Raw genomic sequence first — 21,223 nt, forward strand, 5'->3', positions numbered from 1 at the left:
CTGTCAAAAATCAATATATTTTTTTTTCTTTTTCCTTTTCTCCTTTTCCTCATAGTGTTCTTTGTGTAAGCCAATCAATATTCCTACTTTGGCCCATGGGGGGAGGTTAAAAAAGGATCTATAATAGAATCCAACTCAAGCAGCAGGAATAACAACAAGCTAAACCAATTTCCCACAGGCTAACAGCGAGGTTTGATACCACTGTTCGTTGTCCGCCGGAGCTTTAAACTAGCAGATTTGTGCACGGAGGCGGAAAACGTTGACGACATGAATGAAAATGTTGAAGAACAACAAGTAGACGGGCCTTTGATGATTTTCATTCACATGTATTTACACCAAAGACGGATATATTTGAGGTGACGGAAAAGACACTTGTGACACCAAACCCTGAGAAACACTTCATAACCCATCAGTAAGTTAATGAACGTTGATGGGGGGGGGGGGGGGGGGGGGGGCGTTATCTCCACGTCCTTGACCTTGTCATTTATCTTGACTTGCAAAAGGCAAGGCAGAACCCGGATCAGTGTTATCGTCTCAAGACATTTGATAAATGCTCGCCCCAATTTAGAAGCAAGGCAGATGGTCTTGTTGCCGGCAAAAGAAGAAGAAAAAAAAGAGTTGCTGGGAAATTAGGGCAAAGAAAGAAGTGTATGTCAGCAGCAGCAAGGTGTGTAGTGCTGCGTGTCCCAGGAGGGGCGCAGAAAGGAAAAGCCAACCTGCAATAAACCAGCTGTTTCCTCAAGAAGTGGCCGGCTGCCATAAAAACCTGCTGTAGTCCGATAATATGGAATCTAAATAAGAATCAGCCGGAGTGATTTGGGTAGCTAAGTGTGACTCAGAACGGTGGGGAAAGCAGTGAACGACAAAGTGACTGGAATGAATTTGGACGGCTCCCCATTTAAAAGTGGATGTGAAATATGTAATTATTGTAGCAAAACAAAACCCATGAAAATAGAATCTGTCTTAATCATATTTAGCTGATGAAGACGGATCTTTGTTGCTGTGAGACGCACTCCCTGAATTTGCTGAACAGACTGAGCACCAGCAGTCACTGTGACCGTTTTCATGATGCATTCATTCATCTTTCTCTCCAAAAGCAGCGATTTCTTTCCTGAATCAGGGAGTTTATCTCAGAGAAAGTGACTTAGACAGGGGACCTTACACAGCAGCTTACATACCGTCTCCTACTGTACCAACAGTTCGGGGTTGCACAATCTGTTTTTTTAACCTCAACTGAGAAGTTTCACTTGCCTAAATGTAACCAGACCACACAAAGTTGTTCTTTAGGGCAATGCAACACAGCCTATTTTGACGGGCCTCATCCCACAGGACAATTCATATTTATTCATGCAAAAACAAATGCAGTTATTTCCTCATTATATGAACCAGAAATGGTGAAAATATGTGGACCCAGTTTGTATGCCTCATGGAATCATTTTTACATTGACACTTGTGAATTGGCTTGATAATAAGATAACTTAGGCTTCATTGTCTTGAAGGACATTTGTCTTGGAAACACACATTACAGTATCTGCTGTTTAGAAAACGTGTATGTGAGGAAGCCTGACCGCAGTGGCTTGTAAAGGTGCAGGAGGCCGACACGAGGAACTTCGTCCGGAAAACAAAATGGTGTTTATTTACATGAGGGGCCCTGCAACACCTGTAATCAAACACCTATACAAACAAAACAAAAAAACAGTTAACTTAGCTTAACTGAATAAAACTCAACCCATCATAAAGGTAACTTAGATTAACATCCCTTCCAGACAGCTACACGCTGATGTCCCTCTGACTGTAACAGCCAAAGGCATCTGCTTAAATAGAGCCTTCCATCAGCAGGATGGAGTTGGTACCATGACTGCAGGCGACACTAATCACTTCCTCAAACAGGTAAGAAACAAAAGCTACACCTTACTGCGAACCTTCAGGTAGCAAACACTTTTAGATAGTTTATATGCTTTACAGTTCCAACCATGCATAACAGATCACAACTAACCGAGATACATACCTTTCAATAATCTTGGTCTCCGGCTTCTGAGAAGAAATACCTGGCCGCTGTCTGCTGTTTGGAGCTGGACAAGTGGTGCACAGCAGGTTTATTAGAGCTTCTTTTGTGGAAACAAGGTTGAAAAGAACACTGACCAATACAGTAAATGTACCATAAAAAAACAAAACTGAATAGAAAGAGGCTAAAACTCTTTTACCTGCCGAGTTGGCGGTTATTCTCAGTGGGTTTATCAATACTGGTGACCCCTTTCACATTACACACAGACTTTTGTTTCATCGTTAATATAGAAAATATTGATTAGCGGAGCTTTAAGTAAATTACACATTATCCAAACGCCTACAGCAAAATAATTTAATCAATAAATGCACTTTTGATTTAGTTGTAGCACCCAATAGCATTAGCAGAGTCCATTAGTGAAATCCCCCAAATTTCCTCCTCCCAGATCCCCGTCGATGTTTCCAAGCTTAACTGGGAACACAGCTGTGTTGAGTTTCTAAATACTAACAGAAATCTGGCATTAAATTTAAGGATTTGGAGCTATTGGGTAAGGCATCAAAGGTCGTAAAATGATATTTTTAAACAACTGGATTTAATAAGCTCACTCATGCAACAGTTGTTCACACTCACCTTGTGATCCAGCAGCTCTCTCTGCTCAGATATGTTGCACCCAATCTCTCGTTTAAACCTTGTGGTTCTCTTCGTCCGCCTGCAGCAGAGTATCTCTCCTGAGATGAGCGAGTCTATCTCTCGGTTTGCGGATTAGATCGTCGTCTGGCTCGCTGGATGGTTCCGTGAGCCCTCAGGGAACACAGATGCAGATCTTGGCTTTGTTTTCTGCCGGGCTCCAAAAGAATATCTTTTGTGTCTTTAAAGCCTTCAAAGTGAGATAAAGTTGTAAATCAAGGAGACAGTTTGGGGAATTAGGCCTCTGCCGTGTCAGTCTGGTTGTAATGTTCCTTATCTGTCTGAATCAGCTCGAATAGATCCACCAACTGCGGAAATAAAGAGGCTTGTTTCCGATTTAAATCAGTGATCAGTGTTCACTGATTGATCAATAGATGAACAGACTGGAAGGCAACAGTCACCGAGGGCGTTCACATTATTTACTATTTCTGGCTGAATAGATCATATTGGAGTAATCTACCAGACCTCTCTCTGATGGATTAAGTGGTATGTCTCCAAATCATCTCATTGTGCTGCAGTTTTATTGATCATAATTTATTGTGGTGTGAGAGTGTGTGAGCATGAGAGAGACTTTGTGTAACATATTTCTATTGACTGGGTAACTTTTTATTTTATTTCACATTTCTTTTGTTACCCAGCCTTGAAGAAATAAACATCCAGTGTTGGAATTTCCCAGAAAAAAATAATAAATTATAATTTACTACATTTTAAGAGTTACCACAAAACAGACTAAACCAGGGGCATAAATATAAACGATATACATATGTCTATGTATACATACACATATACATATATATACACATATATAAACATATACATAGATACATATATATATATATACATATATATAGATATATATGTATGTATGTATATCTATATATGTATGTATATATATGTATATATGTATGTATATACTGTATGTATGTATACATACATGTATATAAACATATACATGTATGTATATGTTTATATGTATGTATATATATGTATCTATCTGTGTGTATATATATATGTAAATATATGTTTAAATATGTGTATATATATGTATCTATGTATATGTGTATATATATGTATCTCTATATATATATATGTTTAAATGTGTATATATATATATGTATCTATGTATATGTGTATATGTGTATATATGTATATACATATGTATCTATATATATGTTTAAATATGTGTATATATATATATGTATATGTTCATATACATGTATATATTTGTATTATACATGTATATTGTGCAATGTCAAGTCTCTCTATCTGTCTATATTATTTATTGTTTATTTTATACATGCTTCAAGTGTGACCTGCCAATCGGAAGACGTACGGAGCCCGTGCTTGCTGTAGTAGACGGATGTCACTGGCTTTGTCTCTGCGCGGTGTCCGAACCCGGTGCGCGGAGCCTTTCTGACGTTTAACTGGCTCTGCCCCTTTAACCGCGTGGCCGCACTGCTCATGCTCGGGGCTTTGTGCAGGAGGTTCCCCCGTCACAAACCAGCTGTGGAGCAGGAGAGCGATAACAGACAGCTCCGGGGAGAGCTGCGGCTGTCGCATCCTGAGACAACGAACCCGGGCAGGGGGCACGTCTTTGTCTGGCAGCACACACACACATCCAGCGAGGGTGGGAGCAGCGCACGGCGTTCATCGGAGCTCCGTGCTTTTCTGGTTATCTATCTCCGGGATTACAGCCTTTTGACGCGGAGGCAGCATCATCCGGTCGCGGTGTTTACATCGGATCCTTGACCACAGTGGAAGTTTATCTGGAAGACTTGTTGGGCACGCGCCGCAGAGCGCGTAACAGGGGTTTCTATGTTTGTGTTGCTGCGAACGGATGGGTCCGGTTGGAATTGCGTTTACGGTGTTTTTTTAAAGGTCGAAACTGTTTCCACCAAAGTTTCCGGTCCCGCAGCTTTCCCCACACCGCTCTGCATGTTCCGATAGAGCGTAATCACTGCTTCCCCGAGCCCTCTCCCCCGGCGTCACAGGTCGGATACTTTATATCGACCCCGCTGCTGATGACAACTGATCACCTCACAGCGTAAAGGTGACAGCTCGTTTTTTTTCTGTTCCGGGGGCTGCAGCCACCCCCCCCCCAAAAAGAAAAAAAACACACTCCGCGTCCATCATGGATGATGTCGGAGGGATACATCTGTGCACCTGGGCGGTCACGAGAAGCGTCTTGAAAACGTACCTGGGAGTGCTCGTGATGCTTCATCTCGTGCTCCACGCGGAAGCCTCCTCGGTGTCCAAGTCCTGCGAGAAAGACTGCTTGTCGGGGAAGTGCATCAACGGGACCTGCGTGTGCGATCACGGATGGGTCGGGGATCAGTGTCAGCACTGTCAGGGGAGATTCAAGTAAGTTGTGAATTGATATGGCATCTGCCAAGTGCCGTTAGCAGTGTACATCTTACCTGTCAGGTTATTTGTATCAATGTTGTTCAATGAATACGTTTAGATGATTAGATGTATCTGTGTCTTTGTTGTAGAAAAGTGAAGTCATTTAAATGCTACCTGGCTCTATTACCAAATTGTATGAGGAGCAATTAATGCCACAGCGAAACACAGATCAAGTATCCTAAACCTGACTCTTTTTTTCTCTTTTTATATTTTTTATGGGTGTATCAAAAGCAAAAATCTGCACCACACATGCACACATGAGGCTCATGCATGACTATGTTGTGGGTAAGTAGCACGGTCAACTGGTTCAATTCAATGAGTGAAAACCCATTTTCTATATATGACAGCATGTAATTTTAATGCCCAGACGGCATTCTGCTGCTCGGAGTGAATAGAGAGGACTGACTTTAGAGTACTACACACAGCCTTAGAAAGCAGTTGCTCTTTAAAAATAAATCAGGATTTAAAAAACTGCATGGCCGTTGACCCTGACATCTCCTGAGACGTATAGGCCTACTGTATTTGGCTGTAAAGCCGAAATAAGTGAACGGTATTGAAATGACATGTTTTGCTGGTTCACGTCTGGCATTAACATCAGCCGATCAAGAGTCTTTGAATAGTTTGATATACTTGTGCCGAAGAAAAATGAAGCAGTAAGCTAGCTATAGACAGCGATTCACTGTGATGCACAAAGGCTACCAGTAGCTACGAGCAGCTTTTTAAGGTGGAATATTTTCTTGCATGTTACTCTAGTGTAAGTTGGGGTCTTTGAATCCATCAACACACCTTAAATGTCAATATGACAACTTTGACCATTCCATTTGTTTCTCTCTTGCATGACATACGCTTTAGTGATGATTGGATCTTCAAGCGCTTAAAAATAACGTACATGAATTTCAACCATATTTTGCAAATTGCGTAGATTCTGTTTCCTGTCTTGGAAGACAAAGTGTCTGAGCTTCGGGAGCACGACACCTACACACACCGTAGACAGTTGAGTAAACATATTTCAACTAAATTGTAATATAAATATTTGTCCTTCTCATTGAATCCCAAATAGAGACATTATTCAGACACTATGGCGTCACACGTATTGTCAGAATGGACTACCAGCATAGATGTGCTTGAAAAGAAGACTTTTTTTTTTTCTACCAGAAGGAGCTGCTTCACTTGTCAGAATGATCTCCCTTAGGTCACGCTTTGACCTGAATATGAAATGATACCGTTTTCTAGAAACTTTTGAACAGATGGGCGTCATATTCCGGACGGAATAAGACATTGCACAACAGTCTGTTTTTAACGGAGAGTGTACTGGTGTAACCCTCTTACAGAGTGTTGCATTGTGGGTTGTTTGTAGCTTTAATGTTGCTGGGTCAGCGAGTTTCTTCAAGTGCATTTGAAGTTTGTCTTTTAGAGAAGGGCTGAACTTATTTTGACTGATATTGAAAGTGCACTATAAATTGCAATGTTAGGGGGCGTGGTCATTTTTGCTTCATTTATTTTATCATTATTATTTTGATTGAAAACCATTAAAATGATCATTGTGTGATTTGTGCAGGGATCTGTACCAAACAAAGAAATGCTCATTCTGTAGAAAATGATGTGTAGGCCAGGACATCTCTGCAGCACCACAGTATTTCATTTAAAAGGGTATTTTCACGCATTTAACAAATGTTGCGCTCCCTGGAATTTGAAAATTGCCAGAGGCCATATTGTGATTTTGATAAATTGCTCAGCGCTAAAGTTAATTAGAACTGAAAGTGTTCATTTAGCCTGGTGTCTGATGGCTGCTCCGATGTGTTTTGCTTCCAAGAAGTGACATAAAAATAAAAAAATGCTCCAGCTTCAGACTGCTCACACAAGGAGTGTGTGTGTGACTCTGTGACTAATAGACACACTACACAAGTATTTCATGTTAATCTTTTACAAATGAAATGGCTTCAAACGTGGCGGTTTTATTATCAGGGCTGTCTCATATGCAATTGTTTATTTATTTATTTTATTTTTACTTTTGCAGGGATCAATTCAAACTTAATTGCACCCGAGTTAGCTAGAAGCTAATTTGCATCTGCTGTCCCTGGTCAGGTAGACAGTCCAAAAACCACAACCCCATGACAATAAATACACTACATAAAACAAAACAATACATTATAGTCCGTCAGTGTGAGATCATATTCTATAATAATCAGCTCCCCAACCCTTCTTCTTTGTCTGTGGCATTAATCACCCCTCATAGCCTCCAGAGAGGACAACGTTACCTTTTTCACCGTCACCTACAGCGTTAGCTGCACAAGTACGGGCGGAGAGATGGCAGGACTTAAGTCTGGCACTTTCTCTCTGGAGAATTGTATTGATTTTTCAGTCAATGCGATTGTTGTGAGAGCTGGTGGACAGAACAGGACTGGACAACAGACAAACTACATGACGGGGACAAGCCTTTCTGCTTGCCACAGCCTCGTTAGCGTCCAAGGATACTTAGTAGTTCTCATATGCACGCACACACACACACACACTGTGACATTTTGCACAGTTATCTCAGAGAAAGTAGAATAGCTGTTTCCTCAAATCTATATCTGGATGCATTTTATGGATTGCAGGAAAAATCAGCTCATTTTCAAAGACAGGACATTGCATTTCACAGTACTTTATACTTTGGACAGGGCATGAAGAGAGTATAAGAACATGGAAAGTACATATGGGAAAGTTTTCTTTATTTGACAACATTTATTTTGAATGTGTCTATCTAACAACAGGCACTGTAGCGGCCTCACTGATTTCTGATCTGTTTTAATTTGGTTCAGGTTAGAGGTTAAATATTACGAGTAACGCTAAAAGATGCCCACAGCAGCCACAGGAAAGCAGCAGGCGACAGGTTGTCACTCAATTTTGGTTTAACCTTGAACAATACCTTTCCTAGTGTATGCAACACCTCTTGCCCCTGCATTAAGGCCTCTTGACACGGTTAATCATAGGATAACACAATTTTGATTTGCTATTTGTGGCATTATGCTGCTTTATGCTGAGTTATGCCAGCTTTTAAAACTTCTAAATAGCATTCAAGTCAATATCTAAGACATAATCATGACTCTGATACTATTTACTGAAAGCTGCGATATACCTGACTGATGTGCCTGAAAAGGAAACACACACATGCATTGATCTGTAGATCAATGCAATAGATAATATAATTTACATAGTGTTATATTGTTAATACACAGTATTTTTAAAGGTGAAAGATCTGAGATTGGGAGCATTTTGATTGCCTCTAAATGGCTCTCAACATGTCGAAAGTGAGGGAGAGAAACTTCATCCCCTGCTTAGCTAGACATTACTCCACTATATCTTTACATATCTAATAGTTGTTTGCTGCTATATTAATGTTCAGAATGTTAAACACAGCTCCTTTAAACCCTTACATGACCATCTTTGCTGTCATACGAACACTGGCCAGTTGTAACCATGGGATTCTTCTCTCTACCATCCGTCCCATCAGTCATGAACGTGTCTCTTTCTGCTAGAATTTACATTAAGATGGCGGCAGCACATAGACATACAGTAGCTTATCTCGGCTCTGGCATAGGAACTGACCTTGTCTGCAGTTTCAAGGTGTCCTGTCCACAGTTTTACACTCCAGTTTTTTATAATGATGGTGGCCTACTTTGTAGCTTTACTATGGTTGGCCGCTGTAAACCATCGGCAGCGAGGCTGACTCTCATGCACTGTGTTCACCGACGGCGTTAATGCGTCCATGTTTTGGATACGGATGTTGTGCTAAACATATGGAAATTCAGTAATTTAAGTAATTCCAAACAGTGCCTCCCTGAAAGTGAATGCATTCTGGACTTTCTTACCATGTTCAGTCTGTAGTATTCTGTCCTTTCTATTTATTTCATGAAAACATGCCTTTGTATTAAGCTCGGTTTATTATAAACCATGCAGTAATCCGTCTGAAAAACATGTACTGGAGGTTGTTTTGGGGATTGTGAGCTGGCTGAATCTCCCCGTCGACAACCGATGTTGTAGAAAACACTGCTATCCAGATACCTGTGTTATCAAAAGGCTTCACGGGGCTTGTGGCTACATCAGCTGTATCTATAGTGAGGACAGACTGGAGAGCGCTGGAGCAGAGAAAAGGACCTGTGCTTCAATGTCACTGCTGTGCCCTGAATATACTCAATACTAAAGCTTCGCTGGATTGCAGTTGGGATGGCCAGGACACACACACACACACACACACACACACACACACACACACACACACACACACACACACACACACACACACACACACACACACACACACACACACACACACACACACACACACACACACACACACACACACACACGCACACACACACACACAGAGTAGCGTCTCATATCCACACAGACAGATCCAATAAAGAAGAAATAGGGAGTAGATTCTGTTTGTCTATTGATTTAAGGTATTGGTGCTCCATGTAGTTTTATTGGTCCGCAGTCTCACCCTTTGTTTTCTGATTGCGTTCTCTCTTTCTCTCTTTGCTTGTTTCTCTGCCTCTCTTGCTCTCTTTGTCCAGACTAAATAACGTCTTGCTTGTTCCTCGCATACAACACACACAGGAGTCGCACTAACACACAAAACCGAAACCCAGGACTCTTGTCTGAACCAGATGTGAGGAGACTGAACAGCATCCCCAAACACTCGACTAATTATTTGATACATTAAAGAAAAAAGACGTAACACACTTTTTATTGCTGCATTCACATGGAATCTGAACAAAACCTTCTGGATGGCGCGGGAGAAAAACGCCAGGCAAAAAAAGAAACATGCGTGTCTATGTATGGTAATGGAATAAAATATACTCGATAAAACCATTTTGTGTATTGTGCAGCTTTCTCTCAATATTCTATTGCAAACTTAAACAACCGAGAGGGCTACAGTACGTATGTCCACCTGATGAATGTAAGTCCATTATCCCTTCTTCTGAGGACATGTACATGCTACAGCCGTTAGCGCCCATGTATTTCGCTACATATTTGTCTTTATTTGTTGTTTTGTCATATTTATCACTAATCTGGAACATCTGGTAAGGAAGCGTAGAGATTGGATTAAGTGCTTTGAGACCAAACGCCACCAAACTGGCCCAGGGAGGAGAGCCGAGATGGGAGCTAAGCTAACCCAGCGAGGAGCTGAGTCTACTCCATTACCCAGCCTACTCCGGGCTGTTTGATGTACAGTGGCAGTAAAATGAGATGGATGAAAGCTGTGGGAGGTCGGTGACTGTCGAGCCCACATCTTCACAGAGACCTGGCTCCATCGCTCATCCCGGATCAAGCTTCACTTGACGGGGGGACGTCAGGACAGAGCGGCGCAGTAGGCGTTTGTTGTGCTACAAATGTGGTACAACTGTATATTGTTGTGCATCCCTGTGTTGCATAATGACAATGAATGATCCTTGAATCCTTGAATTTGGCCAGGGGGCAGGTAGTGCAGAGCGAGTTTACTACAGCCAGTTTCCTTTAAACAAAGTCAAATTACAGGGGTTGATGAGAGCGGCTAAACCACACCATTAATGTACTGTAAAACCCCAAACCATGAGCTTCCAGAGGCTAAACAGCTCAGACAGCTGCTGGTAATTCTCAGTAATTTCATACAAGAAAACTCCTTTCACAGAGTTGTTTTATCCATTGTTTGAAAAAGAAAAGAAAATATTGATGAGAAGGAGCTTTGTTTGGAAGATGTATGAAGGAAACCAGCACTGACTGTTGGTAGGAGAAGGGATGTAAATTCCAGTTATGGTGTTGAAATAACGGTCCTTGCACTTTACAGTGTGATGTAACAACCTCAAACCGTCTGTCATTTTGATACTGCACGTAAAGTTTGGTAAACATCGGCCATATTTAGATGTATGAATTGACACCAAATGAAGTTGCTATTGAAAGCAAGTTGCAGTAATGTAGAAACATTTGTTTGTGGTTGTATTATCTGCATTTGGCCTCTTAATTTTTTTTTTTTAATTTTAGGTAACACTTTCACGAGTCTTTTTAAGTCAGGTGCTCACTGTCAGCTGTGGCAGTGAAGCGACACATTGAGGTAGAAGCTTTTCATCAGACTAAACAGGCCACCTGTTTATCCTTCATTAACCTCGGAGTGGAAGCTGTGAAACACCCGTGGACCGACCTGACCGTGCATCTGGCAGTTTCAACATCAAACCGTCTAATGCTGCACATCAGAGTGAATCTATTTGCCTCAGGTTTTCCTAGTATAAAGCGCCGCATTAATCTCACTTTGCCTCTTGCATGCTAAGTGCAGGCAGCCAGAAAACACTGGAGGCCACGGAGTAACGAACTCTCACTGATCAAACATTTTGAGTCATTATTTGCCAACAGAGATGCAGGAAGAAGTTCTGGAAAAAAGGATGTTGATTGTGCTAAGTGATGGAAGGTGGAATAAATGAAATAAAAATCTGGTCTCTCTCTCTCTCTCTCTCTCTCTCTCTCTCTCTCTCGGAGCTGACTTGCTGTTGTAAATCGCTCAGTGTGCAGAAGCCACAATGGAGGTTTTTCCCTCAGACAGCTGGAGCCGAATAAGATGTATTTATCTCACTGGAGCCTGATGAATGGACTGAGGAGACTCGGAGTTCAGACAAAGCTCTGCAGCATAGAAATAGAATGGAAGCAGAATGGACACTGAGCTTTTTGCCGCGTTCGATTCAAAAGAAAGATTGGAAGAAAATGCCGATTGTTAGTTGTTTTGGTACGTCAGGCGTGAGTGAGTCGGCGACTTGGCGCATAAAAATGGCCGCCACACTGACCATCGTCTACGTTGATCTGAATTCTGAATGGGAATGTCCGTTCTGCTCCTGTTCTATTTCTAGATGGGATTTAAAAATGTACCACCTCTTCAAGTCACTCAGAAGAGTCATTGGCATTCAAATGATAATCTACTCCTCATAAAGAAACATATAAATACTTTTTTATTTATTTCCAAAATGGGATAAAAGTTGGATTAAACCCCTCCACTACATGTCTGATTTAATCTGTCCACTAATACTGTGAGCTCAAAAATCCTATTACGTGATGTTGGAGCCCATGATGGTTCCCCTTCAGCTCTCCACAGAACTTCTGTGTGTGGCGGCGGTATTGAATATTATGAGGCAACTTGAATCGGCAACTTTCTGTTAAACTTACACTGGACCGTTAACTTCAATCTTGACCAGGTTTCAGGTTAGTTAGTTTATTGAATAGGAATTCAGCATTTAATCTGAAGAAGTCTGAACGCAGTGGATCCCCTTAAGTGAACTCTGGTCACCCATCCAGCCCACCAATCTCCATTCTCTTACTTTCTTTTTACATAAATGGCACACTTCTAGACCCTGAACTTTTGAAATTGTTATGTGTCGAATCGTCCAATTTGGACATAATTCAAAGAGACTGAAATACAACAGTGGTGTATCCTGAAAGTATGTACGCACCGATGCAACACACCTTTACTTCCAAGTCTTTTACTCTGTGATATCTAGAAACACCCTTGTTATGTTTGCGGTAAATCACAGTTACAAGTATGCATACATAGTAACGGACACTAAGTGATCTAAATATCAACCCTGCTGGCTCTGTGGTGCCTGACGATAAAGTGATGGAAATCATTCGAGGACAAAACAACCAGTGTTGGAGTGAGAGTCAGGCTGAGTGGAGGCAGAATAGAGTGCTTTTCTGACATCAGAGTCATCAACACAGGCTCGAACCTGTGTGTGTGTGTGTGTGTGTGTGTGTGTGTGTGTGTGTGTGTGTGTGTGTGTGTGTGTGATTATGTGTGTTTAAGCCTCAGGCAGTGTGCAGTGATGATGACACAGCTTGTGAACTGAAGTTGCCACCGCAGTGAGCATGAGTTGTAGGGTGTGTTTGTGTTTGTGTTTGTGTGTGAGTGTATCTCTGAGAAAGCATGTGAGTGGTTGGGAGGGGGGAGCATGGGACGGCCATCTGTCCAGTGTGTGTTAATCCTGCTATGATGAGAGCAAAAGCAAGGGCAACACACACACACACACACACACACACACACACACACACACACACACACACACACACACACACACACACACACACACACACACACACACACACACACACACACACACACACACACACGGTTGGATTGGTGGGTGTATTACGTGAATCAAAACCCCCTCCGGCTGTAGCGGTTGCAGAGAGATGCCGTGGGTTCCAATACTATCATACTATTTAGTGTGCCAGAAAGAGATTTTTGTTTGTCCCAATACATAGTATGTCAAGTGCAGTATGCCAAAAATACCAGGATGTCCATACTGCATCCTGTCACATTTTGCAGTATACAAGCCAGCATGTTTTTCTGGCTAATCTGACCCACAATCCTCTGCGCGGCGGATAAATGAGCAAGAGGGTGAAAGTTCAATGTGCAATGTCATGACGAAGTGTTATGTCCCAATTGACTGCATGCTGCTGTAGTTTGCACTAAAAATGAAAATAAATAGCAGGCAATTTGGAACGCAGTCATGGTAAAGGTCTGTTCTCATGACATCATCAGCCATGTCCCACTGGCACTATATTTTTAACTGCATTAAGAAAGTCTTCAAAGGAAAATTCTGTCTGTCTGATGGGATTTTTGCTTTTTTTTTTTCGAAAAATGATGAATTATGACCAGGATATTTTCAGTTGTCAATTGATAGTGATATCAATTGACAACTCTCTAGCGATAGAGAAAACAAATTGATGACAGTTCTATTAGTTATTTGTATTATCAAGCTAAAATACGACATTCACAAATGTGAGAATGTACTGCTTTTGTGTGTTTTAAACATAAAATAAAATACACACACACACACACATTCCCATTCAAAAGCAAACATTGCAGCAAGCTATTATCCAGGACTCACAGAGTTGACATTTTGCATTAACGACCAGGCGGCAACCTCTGGTTCTAAAAGGTAAAACAAATGCTGAAGTGCCTTAAACTAGCATTCTTTCCAATGGCCAGCAGGGGGCGACTCTTCTGGTTTCAAAAAGACGTCTGATTGTATAGAAATCTATGAGAAAATGACCCTACTTCTCACTTGATTTATTACCTCAGTAAACATTGTAAACATGAGTTTATGGTCTCAATCGCTATAGTTTCAAGTCTTCTTCAATACAGCATGATGTTCATTTAGTAAATAATGGTCCATTTAGAGTCCAATACAGCAGGTATGCTTTAGGGCGGGGCTAGCTTGTGATTGACAGGTTGCTACCACAGTGTTATCCGATCTGGGAGTTGTCCATGTTTTCGTCTAAGAACTTTTGACCCTTTTCACAGTAAGTTTTCAGTGCATTAAAGTTAACTGCAACAAAACTCCAAAACTCTCCTTCATTAGAGTCTTAATCAAAATGGCAGCATAACAGACACTTAACCCCAAAAGCTTCCTAAAGGATTACTCTCAAAATTCATCAGTTGTTCATGCGATATTGTGCTAGATTGCATGGGATCAACAAAATTAATGGGGTCAGACCTTCGGGGACCATGACTATTCATACCAAATGTCATGTGACTTCGGCTCTGCCACTGTGGAGTCATTTCAGCCAAACACCATCCTTACTTCTCTGCTGCTTGGATTATTTTGCGATGCGTTTCCAAAACAGAGGTCAATCAAAGTTCAATCCTCTGCGGATTATGGATGTTTTCAGTTGGTTTTGATACTACTTGGTCACAAATGAGAGGTTGTGACCCAGGGTAGCGCTAAAGGTCAAGAGAATACCGAGGCCATTAGGAATCATCCTCTGGGGACAATGAATTTAACACATTCAACAGAAATCTAGCAAATTGTTTTTGAGACAACTTGCTCTGGGCCAAGGCCTTCAAGAGACGGTCCAATCAACCAACAGGTTGCAACCAATAGTATCCAACATAGTAAAAAAAAAAGAAAAGTTGGTGCAACTCATAAAGCTTCACTATTTGAACAGAGCACACAACCACTAAACTTAACTCTGGTTTATACAAAATAAAACTATGGCGAGTAACATCCCCAATTGTTCCAGGCAATCATTAAGAAAAACATCTAGCCTGTAAATCTCTGTCTCATAATGATGATGCCACAACCTCTCCGTCATGGCCCGCACCGCCTCAGTGGATCGATAGTCATTTGGCCGTCCGAGCACAGTCTGTAAGACGCACTCACCATTCACCTCCTTTGCTAGTTGTAAAGTAATCAGATTAGTGTCTGTGGTAAAGTGTAGTGTCCCTCCATCACTGGATCATTAAACACAAGTGTTGATGTAAGATATCTTCCATTGGAGTAAAACAGAGGATTAAATATGGCTCATTAGTCTGGCTTTTTAATAAAGTCATCAATATTACTTTAGTGATACAAGCTCATCATCATCATCATCATCATCATCATCATCATCATCGTCGCAGAAGAAAACACTTTTTTTTTGAGGCAGACCGAGAGTGTGAATCGTGAAGTGCAGGAAAAGCAACATGTTGCGTATTGCTTCTGTTTAAGTGGAGCATCGTACAGCTGCGAGTGTTTTCGTTCTCTTATTAGTGTCTCTACATTTGGCCTGATTACCATCTGGACTATTTTTTCATTCCGTCCTACTGGGTCCCTTTCCAATCAGGTCTCCCTTTTTTGAAAATCAATTAATGAAAAGTCAAGTATTGGGAAGTAGCTACACACCTGTGCTCAGCTTTTTACCTGCCAATCCAACAAGTCACTGCCAGTGTCTGTCACCTGAGACTCCTCGTGGCTACTACACAACAACATTTCTTTTGAAGGCTTTTATTGTGGCAAGCAAACACAGAAAGTATTGAGTTTGCAAAACACAAAGCGAGGTCTGTGCGCGCGTGCTTCTGTCCAACCTTGAGCTTTAACCAAACTGTGAGTTTCTCAGCAGCAACCACAGAAACACATGCAGCTTTACAGTCCTTGTGTGAGTGTGTGTGTGTGTGTGTGGTCAGGTTTTGATTGCTGACTGTGTGTGGATGATCCTCTGGATCTCTGCTGAAGCCGGAGTTATTTTCTTGGCAGAGAGCATCTCTTTGGGTTCAGACCCTCCTCTCCTCTCCGTTTCTTTCACTCTTCCTCTTCTCGTCTCTTTATCTGTCCCAATAGATGCGCACACACACACACACACACACACACACACACACACACACACACACACACACACACACACACACACTTGCCTTTCCTATGATCCACCCAGTTTTCTCACAAATGATTTCATCGCTGAAGCATGCTCTGGCTCCGCTTCGCCGTGTGCCTGTGGATTTCTTTGTGTTCGTATGTGTGTGTTTTTGTGTCTGCATCAAACACGTGGTGGGCGGGTGTGTTTGCGGCGAGTGCTGTTCCTGGATTATTTGTGTTCATGTCTGGTTGTTTGCCCATGTTCTCTTGTAACTCTCATGCTGCACTCACATGGGACTCAGGCGGACGGTAACCCGGAGATCATTTTAGCAGACAGCGCCAGCGCAGTCCATCCCGCGGTCAGGAACGCCTCGAGTGAATGCCTTCAAATTTGGCACAAACGTCCACCTGCACTCAAGAATGAACTGATTAGATTTTGGTGGTCAAAGATCACTGTGACCTCACTTATACGTCCCGTTCTTGTGAAGGCGTTGTTTCAGGAACGCCTTTCGTGAATTTAATCACATCTGGCACAAACGTCCATTTGGATTCAAGGATGAGCTGATTTAGCCGAGTAGTTACAGCACAGCACAGCATGCCATGAACCGCGACGTCTGAGGTTTGCGTCCGGCCTCTGGACCTTTGTTGCATATCTTACCCTGTCTCTCTTTATTGCCCCCTATTTCAAAACTGTCCTCTGTCAAATAAAGGCACGCAAGAGGTGCACCTACATAGTTTGAAGCGCAGGGCCACTGACGAAGCTGTGGTATTTCTCGAGGAGTGAGAATGTGTCGTGACGAAGATGGACGTAAACTGCACCTTGACTGGTTGGCGGAGGCATACAAATACGAGGCTGTAATGCTAGTTTTTGCCTCCGACGTGATTCTCAGACTTGGCAAGGTGTGTTATAGAGATAGCGTGAGATAGAGAGGGAGTATCTGAGAAGAATATGTGATAGAAAGTCATAAACAGTTCCACATTTATCTGGTACTTACATTCATTGCACACACTGTGCCTGAAGGTGTGAGTCATTTTGTCATGTCCCGTCACTTTCTGCCAGGTGGCGCGGTCAGAGCTTCCTGTTTGTTGCCGCTGTGCTCAGTATCACCTGAGGCTGTTATTCTGCTTGGCAGATTTTTATACACCCTCTTAGCCTCACATCTCTCGCATTTTATAGATTCGTCTTAGTTTTCTCAAGCTAGATGTAAATCTGCATATGGCTTTAAAGGCTATACAGAAGGTGGCTGTAATTAACACAAATCTTTACAAATCCAAGAAGACAAAGCAGAAGGAGCCTGACATGTTTTCCCCTGGTAGCTCTGATCACGACCACACGCATTTTGATGTTGCAAGGCAAAAGATAATCTTCCGTCAGATGCGTATATGCTAATTAGCTGCACATGATAATTAATATACGCTCAGGCGGTCAAAAACATTACATTAGGTTGCAAGCATTTTATCTGGCAGATTTTCTTTTTTTTCCGTCTCAAGTGATTTATAATAACTAAAAATAAAACGATTATATAATGGAAAAATAATTAAAAAGCAGCCTATTGTCGATGAAAAAGGTATAGCCCAGGAAAAGTCTCAATGTCATTTGTTTGCTATTGAAACTTCCAATTAAATTGAACTTAGACCTCAAATACGCCAGCCTCCACAAGGCATGTCCAGTGATTGGCAAGGGGACAGTTAGGATGGTACCAATTCCCCCAATGGAGGGGCAGTCCAGTTTCTGGGGTTATGTAACTCCTCTCTCCCTCTGCACTGGCCCGTGGGTAAACATAAACAAAGCATGGCACAAATGCCAAGTTAGAAAATGAAAGCTGTGTTTGTTGTAGCATCCTATTTGGCTGCTTTGTGGGATGAGTGATGCTTTCGGTAATGCTCTTCATTATACTCTACCTCATACACGGCTGCACATTTGGTTTGAGAAATTGCACCAGAAATGTTTTTAAGGATCATTTCTTGTCATTCTGCAACACAGGGTTTTATTTTTTTTATTTGCATCAGGAGGAATGTAAACAGCTAAAGTAAAAACTCTATATTAAACATTGTCCATCAACTTTGACTGTGTCTGAGCACCAAACAAACGAAGGCCACCTCCTCTTGTCCCACCGGAGTCCTGCCCTATTTCCTGCAGTCCGCGTGTTGAAGTGCAGCTTGATCTCGGATGTCAGAGTGGAGCCAGGTCTCTGTAAAGTTGTGGGCACAGTCACCGACCTCCCATAGCTGGGTTGGCTTGAAGTCAGCCAGAGGTGCTCATTTCCTCTGTGGCATTTGGGGGTGAAGCACTTTATCCAATCCCCACGCTTCCCTTTTTCTGATGTAGATGAGTGTATCTCAATATGCCACACAAAACTGTAGCACACTTCATGGGAGCTACGTCATCTTCTCACTACCTCGTCTGTGAGGCATCTTCGTTCACCCCCTCCCCCCTCTGCCGTTTATACCTTAATGATCATTTCCATTTGCCGGCTCTTTATTGTCTCTCTCCTTTATTGCTGTTCTTTATGGTTGAACGTGTTATTGTGGCAGCTTTGACGTACGAGACAGCATGGGCTGGGGTGTATTCAGGGCTTAGCAAGCTCACGTTGGGTGTGGTGTAGGGACTTATGTGTGTGTGTGTGTGTGTGTGTGCTTACACAGTACAGGAAGCCATCCCATAATATGGCCAAGAGGCCGACAACATGGGATAGTGATTTCAGTCAGCATGGCAACGCTTTGCAGCCCCGTAACACACAATAGTATTTTAATGCAGACCACATGTGATGGGGCTCACCATAGGGGCAGACCCACACACACACACACACACACACACACACACACACACACACACACACACACACACACACACACACACACACACACACACACACACACACACACACACACACACACACACTCCTCTGCTGGCTGTAGGACACAGTGTATAATCAGCCTGCGGCCTGGCAGGGCCGGGTACAAACTCTGTAATAATACAGCGGCCCGTTGTCAGACTGTAATAAAGGCTCTATTTCTGCACACACGCGCGTCTGCGGTGATAAATGTGCTGTCGAGCTGTGTCAGGACGCAGAAGACGGAATGGCTTCTACTCCAAGTGAAAAATAACGCCCGTGTTGACTTCATCGACTCGGGTTCAAAGACCAGCCGAGGATTCATGCGTTTCTGTTGCAAAGAACTGAACACAACTTTTTTGAAAGGTTATTTTTTCGGCGCCTATCGGGGGAATAGATTGCTCTTTGACTGATTAATACTGTACAGCTGGATGACAAATTCTTCCTGTCATTCGTCACATCAAAACAAACGTATTTTATTTCCATAGGGCTTATGTCAGCAGGATTGATGCACATTTCCATGTGCAGTACTCAGTGGTGGAAAGAGAATTCTGATCCTTAAAAGTAGTAATACCAGAAGAAGTACAATTAAAAGTCCTGAGTCAGATGATGCAAAACATGTCATTTGTCAGCAGAGCTCTGTATTTCCTCAACGTAGGCCTGTCTCTGCGACGGAGTCCCTAAACCAGAGATCATTCCATCATCATGGTAGCAAATATAGCTCAAGGACCCGAGTTCCTGAATGAAAATGTCTATAACGTCACGTTATCGGAAGCAGATATGCCAACCTTACCTCTTAAGGATTGGATTTAGAATCTAATATTTACATTTGCAAATGAAACTCAGTGTATCAGATCGATCAAATTAGGGAATCCTTCATTGATCTAGATTACTGGGCTCAGGTTTCTAATGAAGGTCACTCAGCAAGTGGAAGACAAAGTGTAGTTGATTGCATCGAAGGCTCGCTGTTTCAACTGACCACACATGGAATGCCATACTTACCATAGTAGTGTGCACTCATTGTTTTCCAGTGCAATGGAGGGATTATTAGCAACATTATGGTTACGCCCACTTTTCATTTTGACCTCCAAAATGAGGCGTTGGCTTATCTGACTCAACTGTTCATTTGCACATCACCCGACTTCCTCCTTTGCTTCCATCGTAATTACTAATGTCTTCTTCTCAAAGAAACGGCAGCACCTGCATTCAGCTGATTGGAACTTTTATCAGTTGATGGAGAGTTTTAATTCTTTTGGCCTTCTGAGTCCATTTCAACAGGGACTTATTCAGAGACTCTCATTGACCAGGAGGAGGTACAGACACAGATACTTGTGTGGGCACAAATGAGAAGCACCAGTGCTCCCTATTGACGAGTACCTGACCCAAATCAAGCATATGGTCGACTTTAGGCAGCTAAACTCGTGACCTAAATCGCCTAAAGATAATGAATTGTGCTCATAGTTAAATTAAAAACTTGTGATATAATCTCTGAGGGCCATTGTAATCTATATCTACGTGAATATCCTCCCTATCTATTACATTTCTGGGGTTTTCTCAAGGTACCGGACCTCTGGGCAGCGGCTTATAGACTGACTCATAAAGTCTATTAACCTTTCGAGTGTAGAGAGTCATTAAGGAGACCTGTGTTCTCAGGTTGAAGCCTGAGGACTGATGAGGTTCTGCTGAGGAACCCGAGGAACACGGGGCTCTGTTTGCTCAGACATGAGAGGAAGAGTATTTGAATATGACTTTCATATCCCTCAGAGGCAGATAGGTGAAGCAAAGTCACCTCATGTGTATGGATGTTCCCATCGATATGCAGCCTGCAGTGTGTGTGTGATAGTGGAGGAGGATGTGTGTGTGTTATGTCTTCCCTTAAATTCTTCTCCATTCCTCTTTTCTTCTCTTCTTTTCTATTCTATTGTTTTCCTTTCCTCCCTTTCCTCCTTTCCTCTTTTCTTTCTTCCTTGTCTTTTCTCGTTTGGCCTCTCCTTTCATCTCTGTCTGCTACAAAATGACATTCCCATGCAACGGAACCGTCTGCGTCTCCATTACGTTTTGAGGGAAACATCTCTTCTCCCAGATTACGGTCGCAGTTCTAAACACGCGGTTAAGATTCTAAGTTTTAACAAAACAAAAACACAACAAAGCTACTCTGTTTGGCTTCAAATAAG

General features: G+C 42.2%; 1 protein-coding gene across 1 annotated transcript in view; it reads left to right on the top strand.

Annotated features, from left to right (window-relative positions):
- Nucleotides 1–4,823: 4,823 nt before the first annotated feature.
- Nucleotides 4,824–21,223, top strand: part of atrnl1a (attractin-like 1a) — a gene marked incomplete at both ends in the record, with an annotated part of 208,612 nt that continues 192,212 nt past the window's right edge. Inside the window, one exon of the mRNA XM_079168380.1 lies at nt 4,824–5,053. Within this exon, the coding sequence (XP_079024506.1) occupies nt 4,824–5,053 (230 nt within the window). The remainder of the gene's footprint in view (nt 5,054–21,223) is intronic.

The sequence above is a fragment of the Pholis gunnellus genome (genome assembly GCF_910591455.1).
Source record: "Pholis gunnellus genome assembly, chromosome: 11".
NCBI classification, from domain to species: domain Eukaryota; kingdom Metazoa; phylum Chordata; class Actinopteri; order Perciformes; family Pholidae; genus Pholis; species Pholis gunnellus.